Here is a 19,741-nt window from a genome sequence, read left to right as displayed (position 1 = left end):
TCCAAATACATTGGAAATTGTACAGGATGTATAGCAGCAGTGACGCATGTAGATCTGGGAACCATGTCTCGCAGAATGGGGTCACTGTTAAATGTTCTCATCTTAGAAAAATTGAGAGTCCAAAAGTCCCCCACGGCCAATAAGCAAAGTAAAGTTATTAAAAAAGCCATTATCCAAAACACAATGATTGTTGATGCTGAATTAAATAGGCTGCACAAACCTAGGATGGCAAGTAAGGCTCCAGCCAAAAGTTCGGGTCCTGGTGGCTTGCTAGCAGAGGGCTTCTGCTAGCACATTCACCAATGTGGTGTAGAAGGCTTCAATCAACAGCACAGCGCCCGATGTATTGCAGATAAGCTTTTCGAGCAGCACAGGCCTTGGTGTGGTGCTGATGTCTTGCACTAGCAACACAGATGCAGTTTGTTCAGCCGGCAGCAAAGGCCCTGGTGTGCTGCAGACGGCCCCAGCCAGCAGCACAGGCCCTGGGGTGGTGCAGATGGGTCCAGCCGGCAGTACAGGCCCTGGTGAGGCTCAGTTGGTTTATGCTAGCAGCACAGGCCCTGATGTGGTGCCTATGGGTCCAGCCGGCAGTACAGGCCCTGGTGAGGCTCAGTTGGTTTATGCTAGCAGCACAGGCCCTGATGTGGTGCCTATGGGTCCAGCCGGCAGTACAGGCCCTGGTGAGGCTCAGTTGGTTTATGCTAGCAGAACAGGCCCTGGTGTGGTGCCTATGGGTCCAGCTAGGCCCTGGTGCGGTGCAGATGGCCTCAGCCAGCAGCACAGGTCCTGGGATGGTGCCAATGGATCCAGCTGGCAGCACAGGCCCCGGTGCAGTGAGATGGCCTCAGAAAACAGCACAGGCCCTGGTGAGGCTCAGTTGGTTTATGCTAGCAACACAGGCCCTGGTGTGGTGCAGACAACCTCTGGTAGTAGCAGAGGTCCCCCCCAAAAAAGACCACTTTCCAAGAATTTACAGAATAGTTTAAAATACTCTTTGTGTCTGTATCCAGGTTGGATGAGCGCCGAGTATTTGTATATGTGTGCATGAGGGTGGGAATGCATGTTTAGGTCTGTGTGCGCCTATTCGTCTGTGTCTATATGTCAGCTCGGGTCTTACACTCCACCCCCTTGGAACATCTCAGGCCCTCCAAGGTATGGAGGCTTATTTCCCCTCACCACACTCCCTGCTGGTGGCTGATGCCCTCAGACATCGGTGCGTTCTTGGTGTCCAGGGCTGGACGCTCAGGTCTGTACCAGCTCACTCCCCGGTACGGCTGCTTGGTGGGGCCTGGTGCCTGTGGCTCGGTCGGGCCCCTTGCGGGGGCTCGATTCACTCTGGCACAGCTGACTGCCGGCAGAGCCCGCGTGTACGTCACTGCCGCCCCCTCTGGCTTCTGCTCTGTGGCTGTTGGGTGACCCCTCATCTGGGGTTCTCCTCAGCTCTTCCCAGGAAGGTGGCACGGTTGCCCCTCCGGTGGTCCTCTTTGGGCGCTCGCACTCTGGGGGCCTCTGGATGTCTGGGGCCTGGAACTCCTCCATGCCTGCTTAATGCCCTGGGGGACGGGGCTGTGGCTCCCCACACCAGCAGATCGTTACATGGAGAAGCCTTTTGAATAGACGAGCACTCATCCACACAGGTGTTCACACACACAAGCTACACCTTTCTTGGCTGCTACCTCAAACCACATTATGCGATGTCAATCTTGCGTGCTGCACAATCACATTCAGTATTTAATATTTACTGTTATTTACACTTAGCTAGATTATTGCAATGGTGTTGTGTTATTATGTTGCTCTCTTTTTTGCTTGTTTTCTCTTATTTTCTTCTCTCAACAGGTGACCTGGGAGATATTTTTTAAGTGCCCTTTCTCACTGTCCCTCTTCCCCTTTTCTTCCTTCCTTCCTTCCTTCCTTCCTATCCCCCAGTCATGTCTGTCCTATCTGTAACAACTGAAAATAAATTAAAATAAATAAATAATAACAAAGGTTGATCAAATGGACCAATATGGCAAGGCCGTGATGGTCCATTTGGTAAATTAAGTTAGTTGGGCATCTTTTTTGGCCTTCAGACAATAATTCTGATGGCTAAAAAACGAAACGGGACAACAACAAGAAAAGAAAGAAAGAAAGAAAAAAGTAATAAAAATGTATCTAAAACATATTTTAAGATGAATCTTTTTATGACTGAGTAAAAAAAAATGCTAAAATTCGAGTGCAGTGTTGAGTAAAATGGTTTTATTAAAATTTAATTGACCCTTTGAAATTATTTGTTGGAAGTCTTAAATCCCACTGAACAGGGGAAGAGAAAGAGACAGAGACACAAAGATAGCAACACAGAGGTAAATAAACATGGAGACAAGACACTGAGAATAAGACAGAAGGGGAAATGCCCAAAGTCTCATATCTCTGACAAGTTAAGTCACTTTTATTCATAAAAAAACCCAGAACTTAAATATAATTATAAACCACACATAAACATAATCATAGAACAATTAAAAGTAAAACATACCAAAAACACATCAAATGGAGAGTGAAGCAAATATTATTAATAACAACAAATGCACATATTAATAATATAAAGCAAAATCCTTCAATAAAAAGGCTACAAACAGAAACAACAATTTGAAACAGCAATAAGAAAACAGTGAAAGTGACTACAGATATAGACCTTCCTAGGGAGGCCTGAAGTGCAAACATACCCTCTACACTCCCTTCATAAAACAGGGGACCATGATTACCACCATAGTTGGCCGGTCTGAAGGCACTGACCTCAACTTCCATACAATGTTTGAGCAGGACAACCAGGACAGACCCACAACATACAGAGCCTTAAGTGACCGCAGGCAAATCTCATCCACCCCACCACCACAGTGATGGGCAAGTCTCCCTGCCCACTGTACAAAATGTGCTTCACAGACGTTGTTTCATGTTGTAAAGATTGTGCCTTAAAAAAATAGCCACAAGAAGTTTTAAGGAAATCTTTATTTCACTTTTAAGACACATAACCAACACCAACATACGAATCAACAGGATGAGCACATGCTGAAATTCAGTCTTCATGAAAATCAAGATTAAATCACAAAATGTTTGGTCTCATGTGTGTTTCTTTCCAGCTTTGACTCTGTGGAGTAAAACCTCTCCACTAAACAAAAAAATAAAACATCTCAGCAACTTTTTTGTCACCTCCACAGCTCAACACGATACAAATATCACATCAAATGAATGTAAATACGTGTTTCATCTTCATTACAGGTTTTAATGGAATATGCAACAAACAGAATTAGGGCTGTGACATATCATATGATCTGCAATAATACTGGTATAAATGTTTACAAAAAAGTGTGTTTAGAGGAACATCATGTGTTTGCATTCACCCCAATGAGTCAACCCCAGTCATGTCTCACAGCCAGAGCCATATGTCGGGCTCCAGTCACAGTTTGGTAGCTGAATGTTCGCAAAATATGCAAGAAAACTTTTCCCACTGAAAGTGAAAAAAGCAAACCTGTTACAACACTTTAAGCAAAAACACACTTGAGTACAACCGGGCTGTGAAGGCACGTGAGCAGGAGATACTAGCAGCAGTGATGTGCGACCCAAAGGTAAACAAATGATTCAACCATGCATCACTGGAGCACTCGCGAGTTACATTTCATATAACAGCAAGAGCAGTCAGTGGATGGAAATTACTGATGTGCTACACGGTGGAAAAGCAGGAGGTTAAAAAGCTCGACCCAAGATGAAACAAACCAGGTAGAATTTCTTTTCCTTATATGACAGAATTGTGCAGGCTCCGCATTACAAGGTTATTTTGGATATTAAGCTAGAGTGTAAGCACTTGTAATACACTTTTCTTAAAACTTCCAGGAAAAACACCCCTGAGGATACTTATGTGCTCATATTTCATGTATGCCGTGTCACTAACATTGCACTATAATGTTGTTCATAGAGTATTTAAAGGTAGAATGGGAGGCAGAGCCTTCAGCTTTTAAGATTAGACTTAAAACTTTCCTTGTTGCAGATGGGGGTCCCTCCCTGAGCCTGGTTCTGCTGGAGGTTTCTTCCTGTTAAAAAGGAGTTTTTCCTTCCCACTGTCGCCAAAACGCTTGCTAATAGGGGGTCATATGACTGTTTGGGTTTTCTCTGTTTTCATTGTATTATTGTTGGGTCTTTACCTTACAATATCAAGCACCTTGAGGTGGCCACATTTTCACACTTTGAATTAGCTAAGCTGTCATCAGTGACAGCAGCTCACTGGAAGAGAAAGATGGAAAATCCATCATTTACTTACACATATAAATGCTGCTGCCTGCCGAGCTGATAAAATGTACATTATTTTTTTTAAATGTAAGTTTCTTGAAATATTATTTTGAGGCTATATCTCCCACCCCTACATACAATAAACAATACAGAGTTTTTTAAGGAAGGAGGTCATCTGATCTGCTCTGATCTGGCTTCTCAGTGGACTGCTTCATCTGACAGTTCTCCCACTTTTAACTAGTGTGAATCCTCATGTGTCTTTGTAACTGTATCCTCTGAATGAAGCTTTTCACCTGTGTGGATTCTCATGTGAGTTTTCAAGTTTATCATCAGGCTGAATCTTTTTCCGCAGGTGCTGCAAGAATGTGGCTTCTCACCTGTGTGAACCCTCATATGTCTCGTTAGTTTGGATCTGTACTCAAAGGTTTTTCCACAAATCTCACATTTCACAAACTTTTTACTTGTGTCAGTTTTACGCTGACTCTCTGACACAGGAAAGTTGTCTTGCTGATCTCTGCTCTCTGGTTCAGGAGAGCTGGAAGAAAGGAGATGTTCACTGTCCAGCTCTGGCTCACTTTCCTCATAAGTAGGAGCCACCATGAAGATAATAATGCCTTCAGTCTCCTGCTTCACTACAAGCTGATCTACGTCCTGACTGGTGCAAGGTTCCTCCTCTTCCTCTTTTATCTGTGGAAGCTCCGGATCCTCCTGGTCGAGGCTGAAGTTTCTCTCCTGGTCCCCAAAAACCAGTTCCTCCTCACATTCATGCTGTTGTGGGAAAGCTGAGGTGACAAATGGACAAAATTACTTGTCTTAGATAAATATAGAAGTATAACAAGAATGACTACTCGGCAGTGGTGTCTACAGCTGTCCATTTCCAACTCTACAACAGAGTTTAATCAAAATATCATCAGAAATATCATCATATCATTTACCCAGACCTGGAAACTGTTAAAATAAGATTTCATGCACTCACTTCTAACACGTTAGTAAATTTCTATGCACCAATCACAGTTTGTCCACCAATTACTGTTGGAAAGATGTTTATGTAAATGATAAGACAAACATCAGACAGAAGGGGAAATTTAAAAGTAGGATTAAAATATGGGGATAAAAAGCAGCGAAGCTCTCAGAAAACCTCGACTAACAATCAGCTGAGTTTATTTAAACACTGGCCTTGAAGAACTCTGATGTGTTTCCAAAATATCTTTATTGAATGAATTAAAGTCATATTAATTTTTAGGTAAGACCATTACGGTTTTACATACCCCTGCTGTGTAAGTTCATTTCAGGTTTCCAGATGTTATCCAGCTGTCTGAGCTGCTCTTCTTCAGTCCAGATGAGGCCTTCATCCTCCTGTTTGAGTACAATCTTTTCTACGTCATCGCTGATGCAGAGTTCCTCCTCTTCCTCTTTGATCTGTGGAGGATCTGGGCCCTCCTGGTCCAGACTGGAGTTCCTCTCCTGGTTGGAGACCTGCTGGTCATACAGGCCCTCCTCTTCCTCACACTTCATGTTAGGGGGAGATCTTGAGGAACAAAGGGTCACTGAGGAAAAAGGTTAATAATGTGATGACAGGAAAACACATCTGAGCAAATATAGTCCACTCTGAGCATGTCCTCATATGTGAGTGAAATTTAAACTGTACAAATGTGAAAAATGAAAGTGTAAGTTACTCTCGAGCTCTGATACTCTTATTAGGAAAGTTCAGAGTACAAATCATTCAGGTAGCTGCTGCCAGCTTCACGCTGCAAGTAAATGTTTGTCATTGTTGTAGATTAAACTGAAAATCTCACAGTGCCATAGCAGATAAGTACCAGTCAGGTTTCACAGCCAGTCATTGCACAGAATCAACCCAACTAAAGTCATCAGTGATCTGAAGATTATTAGGGACTCAGAGTTTCAGTCTTAGTTCTATTTGATCTCATTGCTGCCTTTGATACTGTTGATCATGACATTTTAAATCAAAGGTTTCATCATTTAGTTGGTTTAACTGGACAGTTCTCAATTGGCTCTCGACCTTTGACCCAGTTAAACCTCTCAGGTCATCAGGTTCAGATCTGTTAACTGTTCCCAAAATCAGATGTAAGTGTGCTAAGAGTGTGTTCAGTTACTGTGCTCCTGTTCTTTGGAGCATGCAGCCATAGTTTGCCTGCTGTGGCTGCATTCAAAACTAACAACTATGTTTCCATGCTTTGTGAATAACACTGACATCTGTGAGATTTGAGCTGATTTAGTTCGAGTTAAGACTGTTTATTAGAACATTACAAAGTTATTTTAAAAACTTCATCATTTTCTTGAACCCAAATATAATTCAGTTGAAAAATATACATTTTAAAATGAGGTGAGGATGGTGGGGGAGGCACGATGGTCTTGTAGGGTTAGACCCTGATTAAGGGGTATTTTTGAAAGTAAAGCCCATCTCTCAAAGTCCCTGCCGGCCTGCCTCCACCTCGGGAAGCCTGTGGGTGCAGACGGACGTGAGGAGCACCACAGGCGGCAGAGGACTGTCTGTAGCCCCGGAGTGAGGGTCAGAGAGCCGAAGCAGACAGCGAACTGTGGCACAGTGCAGAAAACAGAAGCTTTCCCTCCCTGCCTCCTTTATCTTAATCTCCTAAATAAATCTTCTATAAAGGCACTTTCTCTCGGTCTCAAGGTTTGTTTAATGCTAAAAGTTCACCGTAAAAAAGAGACGCACTTGTGTGATTAGCCGCTCCCTGATTTCAGTATGTTAGCCTACAAGCTGAGCTCTGATCAGGTCCTACATGAGTTGTATTCTTGTGTTAGTCCACTGAGACCATCGCAGTTTTACCTGTTATGCGTAACTTTATCTCGGGTTTCCGGCTGATATCCAGCAGTCTCTGCTGAAGGTTGATCTCATACTGGACGATCAGACGTTCTGTTAACCTCAGAGCAGATTTCTTCTGCAGCAGTCAGCCGGTCTCTCCACTATTGCTTCTAAACGAACAATAAAAAAAATGTAATTATAGAAAAACACTTCTGAGAAGATAAAGTTTTAGTTAAAGTCTGTAATGAGGGCATGTTGCTCACATTTGCAGGTGAAATTAAAAGTGTGTAAAAATGAAGTTATTTGTGCACTCTGATGCAAATGAGAACTTGAGTTCTGACATTTTTCAGCAACATTAAGAGTAAAAAAAACCTTTCAAACAAAAAAGAACTCACTTATTACTGACTGACTGATGATCTATTTTGGAGTTGATCTCGAAACTGATCTACATCTTGATATTTTTCAAAATAATCTTCACTATTGGGGGTGGCTGTAGCTCAGGCGGTAGAGCAGATCATCTACTGATCGGTTCGATTCCCGGCTTCACCTAGTCTGCATTTCAAATATCCTTGGGCAAGATACTAACTCCAAGTTGCCTCAAGTTGCTCTTTGATCTGTGGAATGTGTGTCTGAATGTTGGTAGAAAGCACTAAGAAAAATGTGCTTGTGCGAATGGGAGTGAGTGGGTGAATGCACAAGTTTTGTAAAGCGCTTTGAGTGCTCAAGATTGAGTAGAAAAGCGCTATATAAGAACCAGTCCATTTAAAACTCCCTGTCATGTTTTCACGAATACACATTAAATAGATCTGACTGATACAAACTGTAGGTTTAATATTAATGTTAACACTTCAGAAAAGCGATTACAGTTTTACCGCTGGTCTGTAAATCTTTCTCAGGTTTCCAGATGTTATGCAGCTGTCTGAGCCGCTCTTCCCCGCTCCAGACGACGATGCCTTCATCCTCGTGTTTCACTACAAGCTGTTCTCCCTCTTGACTGATGCAGAGTTCCTCCTGTTCCTCTTTGATCTGTGGGGGATCTGTGTCCTCCTGGTCCAGATTGAAGTTCCTCTCCTGCTTCCAGACCTGCTGGCCAGCCAGATCTTCCTCCTCCTTACACTTCATGTTGATGTGGGACTTGAGGAACAAAGTAAAAAGAAAAAGATTAGACAGGTAAAGGTGCAGCCTCAGTCAGCAGGGCTGTACACTGTGAGCATGTTGCTCACATATGTGAGAGAGGTTTGTACAAATGTTTCAGAAGCACCATGTGACTCCCTCTCTTTGTTGGAAAGTCTTATTAATTCACTTTATAACTATTACTTTGAAGATAAATTTCTACCATCACAAAAATATTATGACCTCTTTAAAAACAAACAACGGCAACTACATGACTTAAATTCCATGTTTAGATGAAGGTAATGGTCAATGCCTTTTGACAGGGGAAAAACCTCCACACAGAAGAATCTTACTTGGCTGAATCATAAATTATTCACCATGATTAAAACTGCAGATGAGCAATAATCTGCATTTTATTTTAGCCAAAGAGGAATGTTTCTGTTTGTCTGTGATCTGACTTTTTCTGCTGGCTCCAAATTTCATTTTATCCTGTGTAAGTTTGTTTCTCTTCCTGTTAACTAGCAAAGTCAAAATCACCTTGATTCATTTAACTTTAATTCAATTATAAATGTAATCATTTTATTGAACAATTAATTTCATTTCAATGAAAAACAATTACTTAAAAGAAAGAGATTAAGTTGGAGAGAGACATGTGGCCATCTTTTAGTGAGTTAGACCCTGATTAAGGGCTATTTTTAAAAGTAAAGCCCATCTCTCAAAGTCCCTGCCGGCCTGCCTCCACCTCGGGAAGTCTGTGGGTGCAGACGGAGGTGAGGAGCACCACAGGCGGCAGAGAACTGTCTGTAGCCCCGGAGTGAGGCGTCGTGAACCGAAGCAGACAGCGAACTGTGGCACAGTGCAGAAAACCGAAGCTTTCCCTCCCTGTTTGGTTTTGATGTGTCTCATGAAAGTCTATTGTTAAAAGTTGACCTTTAAAAAAAACGGACGCACTTGTTTGATTAGCTGCTCTCTGATTTTAGCCTGTTAGCTTACAGACTGAGCTCAGATCGTTCCTGTGTTAGTTCATTGAGAACATCACAGTTTTACATACCTGCTGCGTGACTTCATCTCGGGTCTCCGGCTGATATACAGCAGTCTGAGCCAGTGGCGGATCTCATCATCCTGGACGACTGTTTTTAATGTTTTTAACCACGGAGATTTCTTCTGCATCATCAGTCTCTCATTGTTAAACTCTCCCAGAAACTGAAGACAGTTGTGCCATTTCCGCGCTTCTTCTTCTTCTATTGAGTAGACGGCAGACTACACATGTCCAAGGGTAATACTGTCCTCCTCAGGCCATTGGCATCAAGTCAAAGCCTTAAAGTCTGGTACTTTGCGCATGGTCATTTTTTACGAACAGCAGAATCACAAGACAAAGCGTGCCAATGTTTATACTTTTCACTGTGACTGCCAAATAGATGAAAAAGTAGATGTTAAAAAACAACTTATAGTTTTGTCATTGGGCTGGTAGAAAGCTATGAGTTTCTGTCCCTTTGTCTGACCTTAGAGACTTATTTTAAAAGGAAACATTACAATCCTTTAAAGCAAGTATTTTCACCTCTGTTCCCCCCTCTGTACTTAGCTTTTTTGTTGTCATGTCAGTAATTGTCCAGTTGATGGCTCCCTTGGATCACAAGCCTGTCTCATGAGTCCAAGTGAATATATTCTTAATAAACAGCTTTGAAGAATTTGTGACCAACTTTGTTTAATTCGGAACATCATCATCATGAGTCAAACTCACTCTTGGATCTACAAAATATTTAACAAAAACAAACATCACTGAATCATAAGGTATTTGCTCCAACTCTTAGTCCAGAAACACATGAGTGAACTAGATCAGCTGCTCCTCCAGTTCAGCTGTGGATTTATATCATTATTTATATTTGTAAAGTGGATATGCAGTTTTTCAGTACTAATATAAGCATTTTATATCATTGCTTTATTGACAGATGTTTGGTGTTCAAGGTCAGGCATCAGTTTGAAAAAAACAAACAAACACACTGAGTTGAACTTGAACTTCCTACTGACAAAAACTAAAATTGGTGCAAAAATAACCAGAAACATATAAGAAGCATCCTGGAGGTGCTGCAGACAAGATAGGACCAATAACATGTCAACAGGAAATCCTTTTTACTAATTTGTTTATTTCTTTTTAGATTTTTACTCTCCATTTTAAGCCATGATGTTTGCTGATACTGTGTTCCTACTGTTTGTTCTCATTAATAGTTCTGTTTTTAACATTCTGTGCTGAAGCTGGAGGAAATGTTTCTACAGTGTCAGATGATACAGCTCCAAACTAAATAAGTGACTAACTAACGATGCTTTAATACACTTTACTATAAATTATGATATAGTGCACTTTCTTAAAATTTCTTATTGCTCTGTAATTAATTGTTTTCTTTATAAATGTACAAATGAGAATAAAATCTGTGTGATAAAGGAAGGTCTGTAGACTTCTCTGTTAAGATCAGTGAAGAGAAACAACAACATACAAATACCTAAGAAAAATATTCAGTAAACATTTAGAAGATAGAGAAGTTTATGTTGTCATGTGGAGAAATTTTTCAAATAAAAATATCCATAAGCATTGATAGTCTCCATGGCTGAACAGACACAGGAAAGAGCTCCACCTATAAAACGTAAAAACATCAAGACAACATGTTGAAGATGTCGAGGTACTGCCCATAATGTTTGACTGACATCTGATTTATGTGCAGCACATAAATACCACAATAATGATGGAGAGAAACTAAAAGGGAACTAAAATACAGATTTAAACTTACAACAATATGAAAGACTTCAGTCTATTTCACTTTAATCAACTCAGCAGTGGTTCCATAACCATAATTATAGTAAACCATCAGTCCAGCATAGAGCGGCTGAGTGAATGTGGTCTGGACTCTGTGGAGGAGAGTCATGGTTTCAGAGACGCTGTAGAAGGACAAAATACCTGCTCTGTGATCCAGGTACACTCCTACTCTGGAGGAACGAGGACCTGAGACAGGAGTTTGGATGTTGTTGTACCGAAATGTAAAACTGTTGTTGTTACAATTTAATGACCAAGATTTGTCATTACATCCAAATTCAGATTCATCTCCTTTTCTGCTGATATTCTTGTATGCGACTGCTACATAAACTCCCCCTCTCCACTCCACCTCCCAGTAACAACGTCCAGTCAGACTCTCTCTACTCAGGACCTGATACCACCAAGTGAATCTGTCTGGATGATCAGAATAAGACTGTTGTTGACTCATAAATGTTGCTTTTCTGTTCCCCTCTGATAATAACAGCTGTGTGTGTGCTGTGTTTGGATCCAGTGTGATTTCACATGAATATTTTAAGAATCCAGCTCTGGTCTTTGGCTCTGGTTGTGACAGTGAAACATCCACTTCAGTGACTGTCAGTGAGATGTTTGTCCGTTCCTCTCTCAGAATGTCCTGTAGTTTATCTCTGACCTCTGACACAGCTGCTGTCACATCCTCAAAGTAGCTCAGAGGACGGATATTGATGCTGGATGAGTCTGTAGACTCACTGAGTGCTGACAGTGAGGGGTAGTTGTGTAGAAACTGGATGTGATCCTCTGTGTGTGAGAGCTGCTTCAGCTCAGCATCTTTCCTCTTCAGCTCAGTGATCTCCTGCTCCAGCTTCTCCTGAAGCTCTTTGACTCGACTCACTTCAGTTTCCTGCTGGGATCTGATCTGCTGCTTCACATCAGAGCTTCTTTTCTGGATGAGATGGATCAGCTCAGTGAAGATCTTCTCACTGTGCTCCACTGTTTGATCAGCAGACTGATTGATGGCCTCCACCTCCTGTTGAAGCAGCTTCACATCTTTCTCTCTGTCCTGGATCCTCTGCTGGATGTTTTGTCGACTCACCTCCAGCTCTCTCTGCCTCTCAGTCCTTTCTGCTGCAGCTGAGACTGTGTCGTGGCCTTTATGTTCATCCACAGAGCAGAGATAACAGATACTCTGCTGATCAGTACGGCAGAACATCTTCATCACCTCATCATGACGAGAGCAGATGTTCTCCTGGAGCTTCTTGGAGGGCTCCACCAGCTTGTGTTTCTTTAATGGAGCCACATCATAATGAGGCTGAAGGTGTTTCTCACAGTAAGATGCCAGACAGACTAAACAGGACTTGAAGGCTTTCATTTTTCTTCCAGTGCAGACATCACAGGCCACATCTTCAGGTCCAGCATAGCAGTGATCAGCAGGAGCAGCTTGGAGTCCAGTCTTCTTCAGCTGCTCCACTAAAACTGCTAACATGGTGTTTTTCACCAGGACAGGCCTCGCTGTGAAAGTCTGTCTGCACTGAGGGCAGCTGTAGATTTTCTTCTTTTCCTCTTCATCCCAGAAGCTTTTAATACACTTCATGCAGTAGCTGTGTCCACAGGGAAGAGCCACCGGATTCTTCAGTAGATCCAAACAGATCGAACAAGAGAAGGTTTCTCGGTCTAGCTGAACTCCTTTCTGCGCCATTTCTCCTCTCAGTGTCAGTGACTGTGTAAGTTTCACTTCCTTATTATAGAAACTGGTCTGACCTCTGATCTGAACAACAAGTGTTGCTGCTGTGAATGGGGCCTGCCAGCTCTAACACACGTTGGTTACACCCATCTTCATAATGTAGATCTAAAGGGGAGGGAACACAGAACGATATGGACAGACAGGAGGTGCTTAGCTAGAGAGCAGGAAGAAGAGGAAGGGTTTTCATGCTGTGATTCATTCCAGAAAGCAGGAAGAGGCTCTGTGTTTAATTGTTTTTTGTTCAAACCTTTAACTAAATAATATAAATGTCAATAACTGGATGCCTCTCTATTCTTTTTGTTAATCTGCTAAATGAATAGTTTGTTTCTTTTAACAATTCAAATAGCAGAAATGAACAGCTGACAGCTTGTCAGACTCAGACTGTAAACCATAGAGACAGTTTATATATACATTTAGTCAGGGCAGTGCAGAGATGTTTAAAGGGGCGGGTGCTCACAGTTAAAAAGGGCACATAGAAGCAGGCTGAAGAACAACAACCCACATTCATCAAGAATCTAATATGGAATCACATCACACTACATCACTGTCATCAGGTGGGCACAATGCAAAGCAAACGTAGCCTATTTTTTACCTGATGGGTACAATGTTGCTGTTTGGGGGGTTGCTTCTGCTCTTGCTGCTGATAGTGCTGGAGGGCAGGGCTGTGTTGATCTGAGACTGTAGAGATTAAACAGTCCACAGGAGAGAGGGTAGCTGATTAAACAAGTGTTATGAGATAATAATAAAACGCAAAGATTTGTTGCCTTATGGTTCCAAGCGCCGTGACCAAACTGGGAAATAAACTAAGCTCTGCCTGTGAATCACTCTTTGCCTCTCTTCTTCCTTCCATCTCCTCATCTCATCTATCACATTCCACTTGCTGTCCATCTGAGAACGAGGCACAGTTTGCTATTGAATTCATCTATTATTTAATTATACATTTTAACAACTCTTGCACCTAATCCCCTTAGGCAGAGCAATGAAATGCACAGCTTTGGAGAACCGATCGATAGAATAGAATTCAACTTTATTGTCATTGCACATGCACAGGTACAGGGCAACGAAATGCAGTTTGCATCCATCCAGAAGTGCTTTAGTGATATAGATATATTACAATATATATTAGCAATAATATAGATATGTGAGTATATTACAGAAATGGGTCTATTATGGTATGTTATAATGTACACGGTATGATGTTGTGAATATTCTATAACTATAAGTATGTACAGGCTGTAGTGAGTACAAGCTATGTACAGGATATGAACAGGATATAAATATGAAAAACTATACAGAATATGAAATAAATAACTTTACAGAATCTGGGATATACAGCTATACAGAAATGGGAACTATGCAAGTTGTAAACAGTTGTAGGATTAAAGATTATCGAATGTACAGAATGATTATTTACACAGAGCTATACAGTAGTGCAGTTAAGATAAGTGAGGGTGTAGATAGTTTCTACAGAGGCTATATAAAGTGCTAGTGGTTGTGAGTGGTGGTTCAGTCCATGTTATTATTGTGTTTGAGGGTACAGTTGTCCATTGTGGGTGTGTGTGTATGTTCAGTCCATGAGTTTAACGTGGGTCAGATGTCAGGAGGCAGAGTTCAGGAGTCTGACAGCTGTGGGGAAGAAGCTGTTCCGGTACCTGGTGGTCTTAGTCCGGAGGCTCCTGTGGCGCCTCCCAGAGGGCAGGAGGGTGAAGAGTCCATGTGATGGGTGACTGGGGTCTTTGATGATTTTCCCAGCCCTTTTCAGACACCGCTTCCTGTAGATGTCTTTTATGGCAGGAAGTGGTGCTCCGGCGATGCGCTGGGCAGTTTTCACGACCCTCTGCAACGCCTTCCGGTCCGAGGCAGAGCAGTTCCCGTACCAGACTGTTATACAGTTGGTCAGGATGCTCTCGATGGTGCAGCGATAGAAGTTCACCAGGATGTCTGAGGACAGGTGGTTCTTCCTCAGAGTCCTCAAGAAGAAGAGGCGCTGGTGAGCCTTCTTGACCAGCTTGGAGCAGTTGGTCGTCCAGGTGAGATCCTCGGAGATGTGGACTCCCAGGAACTTGAAGCTGCTCACACGCTCCACAGCCGTCCCCTTAATGTGGATGGGTGGATGTGGGTCAGCATTCCTCCTGTAGTCCACGATGAGCCCCTTGGTCTTCTCGGTGTTAAGCAGCAGGTTGTTTGTGTCGCACCACTCAGCCAGACGATCCACCTCCTCCCTGTAGGCGGCCTCATCGTTGTCACTGATGAGGCCAATCACCGTGGTGTCATCTGCAAACTTAATGATGGTGTTGGAACCATCAGCAGGTCTGCAGTCGTGGGTGAAGAGGGAGTAGAGGAAAGGGCTCATCACACAGCCTTGTGGTACACCGGTGTTCATTGTGATGGTAGATGAGCAGCGGTTATCCAGCCGGACATGTTGGGGGCGGTTGGTCAGGAAGTCCAGTAACCATTTGCAGATGAGGGAACTGATACCCAGGTCTGTCAGTTTCCTGATGAGTTGTGAGGGGTGGATTGTATTGAATGCTGAACTGAAGTCTATAAACAGCATTCTGGCGTAGGTGTTGTTGTTGTCCAGGTGTGAGAGGACAGAGTGCATTGCGATGGAGACTGCATCCTCTGTGCTCCTGTTCCGGCGGTATGCGAATTGGTGGGGGTCCAGGGTGGGGGGGAGACAGGATTTGAAGTGTGCTAGGACCAGTCGCTCTAAGCACTTAGTGATGATGGGGGTGAGTGCTACTGGGCGGTAATCATTGAGGCAAGATGGGTTGGAGTTTTTGGGTATCGGGACGATGGAGGTGGATTTGAAGCAGGCCGGTACCACAGCGTGGGCCAAGGACAGATTGAATATGTCTGTGAGCACTCCTGCAAGCTCCCCAGAACACGCTCTGAGAACACGCCCGGGGATGCCATCAGGGCCTGCAGCCTTGTAGACATTGATCCTGCTCAGCACCGCTCCTACATCGGTGGGGGAGAGAGTCATAGGTTGGTGGTCTGGCGTCACGTCTGCTTTGGTTGTGGTTGTGGGGTTCCCTCGCTCAAAACGAGCATAAAAGTTGTTGAGCTCGTTTAGGAAGGAGACATCAGAGGATGCGGGAGAGGGTTTGGTGGTCCTGTAGTCTGTGATGGTCTGGAGTCCTTGCCACATGCGTCGGGGGTTGGAGTTGGAGAAGTGTTCTTCTACCTTCTTTTTGTAATGGTGTTTGGCTTTTTTGATGCCCTTCTTTAGATTAGCCCTGGCTGTACTGTAGGCGTGTGCATCTCCTGACCTAAAGGCAGTGTTGCGGGCCTTCAGGAGGAGACGAACATCCCGGTTCATCCAAGGCTTCTGGTTGGGGTACATGGTGATCCGTTTCTGGGTGGTGACACTGTCTGTGGTTTTGGAGATGTAATCCAGTACAGATGAGGCGTACTGGTCCAGGTCTGTGTGGGTGAACATATTCCAGTCTGTGTTTTTAAATCTGTCCTGGAGCACTGCGTCTGTCCCCTCTGGCCACACTTTAATTGTCCTCACAGCAGGTTTCACACGTTGGATGAGTGGTGAATACCGTGGTGTGAGGAACAGGGAGAGATGGTCCGATTGTCCAATGTGGGGGAGGGGTGTGGCTTTGTAGGCTCCAGCCAGGTTGGAATACACATGGTCTAAAGTCTTGTCTCCTCTGGTGTGGCAGGAGACATGTTGGTGGAATCTGGGGAGGACTGTCTTTAAGTTGGTGTGGTTGAAGTCGCCAGCAACAATAAAAGCAGCCTCGGGGTGTTTATTCTGGTGTTTGTTAATGGCTGCAGAAAGTTCTTTCATGGCCAACCTAGCATTAGCGTCGGGGGGTATATACACGGCAGTGAGTATGATCGAAGTGAATTCTCTGGGGAGATAATAAGGTCTGCATTTGACCATTAAAAACTCCGCATTAGGTGAGCAGTGACTCTCAGTAGTAGTGGAGTTCATGCACCAAGCATTGTTAATATAAATGCACAAACCTCCACCTCTGGTCTTGCCGGAGTCATCTGCTAGCCTGTCGGCTCGGTGTGTGTGGCGTCCTGCTAACTCGATAGCATTGTCCGGGCAGCTGTTGTTCAGCCATGTTTCGGTGAAAAACATGACATTTGAGTCCATAATCCGTCTGTTGTTAGTGATGGAGAGCCGTATCTCATCCATTTTGTTTGCCAGAGAACGGACATTGGCGAGAAAAATACTGGGTAAAGGCAGCCGGTGTGGTGTTAGCTTTAGCTTAGCCCGTAGCCCTCCGCGCCTACCTCGCCTTTGTTTACGATCTCGGCGCCGTCTGCGTGCACTTCCGCCCAGCCGGGGAGAGTGGGCAGCCTCCGGTGTTCTGGAGATCTCTGGGGTGAGTCGGAGATCGGCGATAAAACTGTTGGAGTTGTGAGTCCAGATGTCCAGAAGCTCTTGTCTGCTGTAGGTCAGCAACGCACAGCAATTCTGGACGAATAATCCGGTTAAAAGTAGATAAAAAAACCGCTAAATAGCAGATTCTGGAGAGACACTGAGCCTCGCGTTGTTCACGCGCCGCCATCTTGGTGATGGTCAGAATAACTGTTACCTGAGGATAGTGGGAGACCAGTGATGAAGTCCAGTGCGATATGAGACCAGGGGCATCTAGGAACGGGCGAAGGAGGCCAGCAGGAGGTGAAACCTAAACTGGAAAAAACTAACACAACACAGAACTGAAACCTAAAATGGAGATGCAGGGAGACGACACAGAATGATGCAGGAAAAAACACAGATGAACCGGCGAGGAGCACACGAGGACACATAGTATAAATACACACAGGGGGAGACATGGAATGGCAAAGACACAGCTGATCCTAATTGACTACACGAGACAGGGGAAATGTGAACAGAACACACTAACATAAGACATGGACCTTCACAATAAAACAGGAAATGCACAGAGACACGGTACAGACACTAAATAGAGGGGAACACAGAAACCAAACTCTAAGAACTAACTAAGGCTACATTCACACTGCAGGCGAAAGCGCATTAAATCCGATTTTTTTGACCCTATGCGACCCTATATCCGATCATGCTATGACAGTGTGAACGGCACAAATCCAATATTTTCAAATCTGATCTGGGTCACTTTCACATGTGGTACTGAATACTGAATCTGAATATGCAAATTAGGGGAAATTTACATCAAATTAAATGAGTAATGGCTGATTTGATGACCAAAATCAATGATGGTACTTAGAAACACATGACATTACACATTACATTTTCATGCAGTTAGAAGTTTGAACCTGCAGCTTTATTAAATGAACACCTGGTATCCAACAAGAGTTTAGTTTAAACTTTAGGAACAAAAAAGTAAGAACCAATAGAATTAAACAAAGAACCAACAGCACAGGAAAGTTTAATCTTCATGAAAAACACATGCAGTGACTTCAACGTCCACAATAACACAATGTGTTTGGGCTTATGTGTGTCAGTTTCCAGCTTTAATCTTATGTAACAAGACCTCTTTATAGGTCAATAGAGGAATGAAGTCATTGTTGAACTACAGCTTGTGTGTGTGTCACCTCCACAACCTACAACAATAAAATATGATCTTTGAGTAGTGATATGGGAGTAAAATATACCATACTGATGTGAATAGGAGGTCATCTTTTCCCTCGGCTGTTAGGGTACCTGGGTCGTTGACCCAGTGTTTTGTGTTTGTGGTTTTTTGAGTCTTGTTTAATCATTATTCTGTTCTCTGTGTATCTTATGTTTCCTAGTTATCAGAATCAGAATACTTTATTAATCCTTCAGGATTAATAAAGTATTCTGATTTACTTTATTAAATCAGAATTCAAGGGCTTACGCTCTTGAATTTATTCAGTATTTGTTGTTTAGGTTGTCTTGGTTAGTATTTGGTCCCGTTCATGTCTTTGTCTCGTGTCTTCTCTCGTCCCTTGCTCTCTGTCCTTTTTGCTCTGCTGCAAACAGAAGCAGAGAAAACTGGAGCTTCTGGTCTTGGCCAGATCTCTTTTGAAAAAGACATTTTAAAGTCAATGAGACTTTTTACCAGATAAATAAATAAAGAATATAAAAGTCTTCTACTTTATGATGGAAATGTTCTTTCTGGCTCAAAATGACATCATTTATCTGAATCTGTAGAAGAAGAAACAATCTTGGAAAGTCACTTTACTCTGTGTCTCACTGGATGTTCAACGTTTTTAACAAAAGAGAAAAAGAGAAGCATTCTTTGATTTTAGTCTGTTAGCCCACAAGCTGAGTTTTTATCAGAGTCCTGCATGAGTCAGTGTTATTTCACTGAGACTGTCATGATCCAAGCCGCCAGGAACACACAGGCACAAATGTAATCTTAAAAAAAATGGGTTTTATTATACCCCAAAAAGGACAAAATGATTACAAAAATTCAAAATAACAAAAAATAAAGTTTGTAAGAACCAAGTGGGCCCATAAAAGAGGTTACCTTAACAGACCGCTACTCAAAAATCACTTAACAAAAACATAACTCAAACTGACCTGCCCAAATGAGAAACAGCTCCAGTTATATAGCAAATGAATAAACCATTATATAAACCAAAGGTGAAAGCTAAAGGGATAACAGATAACCATCATTCAAGAAGAACCCCATTCCCCCTGCATGATCACAATAGATGGTCCAGTCCACTTTATTGGCTTCTGCATTTAAACCAGCTCCACCCTCAGCCTCCTCTTTCAGCCAAACCAGGAAGGACTGGAGCGGAGGTCAGGTAACTGAGAAAGAGCAGAAATATAATCAATATAACATACCTATATAAAATAACAAACAATGCAAAGCAAAGTCTATGCTAGTGATGGGCAGATGAAGCTTCGTGAAGCACTGAAGCTTTTCATCCAATTGGTTCACCCCAGCACAAAGCTTCTTGAAGCTTCATTTGCTCTAGCAGGACACCTACTGGACGTAAAAATAATAGCTGGCATGAATTTGAAGAGTGTGGCCTTTTGCACACAGCCTGTAAATGTCAACAACAAAAGGAGTGTGTAAAACATGTATATTGTAGTGATGGCAGTATACTGTGTATATTTATACTGGCAGTATGGAAA

At 43.0% G+C, this 19,741-nt stretch overlaps 2 protein-coding genes across 2 annotated transcripts; both read right to left on the bottom strand.

The window, feature by feature from the left end:
• Positions 1 to 2,964: 2,964 nt before the first annotated feature.
• LOC309694572 (uncharacterized protein) lies at positions 2,965 to 8,200 on the bottom strand. The gene is made up of 4 exons (XM_082514763.1): positions 7,918 to 8,200; positions 7,070 to 7,215; positions 5,526 to 5,804; positions 2,965 to 5,039 (listed from the first exon to the last, which is right to left on the bottom strand). Exons 3-4 carry the CDS (start codon positions 5,770 to 5,772, stop codon positions 4,495 to 4,497), a joined length of 792 nt encoding a protein of 263 aa, XP_082370889.1. The 5' UTR covers positions 5,773 to 5,804; positions 7,070 to 7,215; positions 7,918 to 8,200; the 3' UTR covers positions 2,965 to 4,494.
• A 1,659-nt stretch (positions 8,201 to 9,859) lies between these two features.
• Positions 9,860 to 18,377, bottom strand: LOC309694514 (tripartite motif-containing protein 16-like). The gene is made up of 2 exons (XM_082514661.1): positions 17,244 to 18,377; positions 9,860 to 13,359 (listed from the first exon to the last, which is right to left on the bottom strand). The coding sequence occupies exon 2, from the start codon at positions 12,634 to 12,636 to the stop codon at positions 10,963 to 10,965; it is 1,674 nt and encodes a 557-aa protein (XP_082370787.1). The 5' UTR covers positions 12,637 to 13,359; positions 17,244 to 18,377; the 3' UTR covers positions 9,860 to 10,962.
• Between the last annotated feature and the right edge of the window lie 1,364 nt (positions 18,378 to 19,741).

This window comes from Aulonocara stuartgranti (genome assembly GCF_965226115.1).
Source record: "Aulonocara stuartgranti genome assembly, chromosome: 18".
NCBI lineage: Eukaryota > Metazoa > Chordata > Actinopteri > Cichliformes > Cichlidae > Aulonocara > Aulonocara stuartgranti.
Note: the sequence above shows the minus strand (reverse complement) of the source record. Positions and strands in the feature narration are given on the sequence as shown.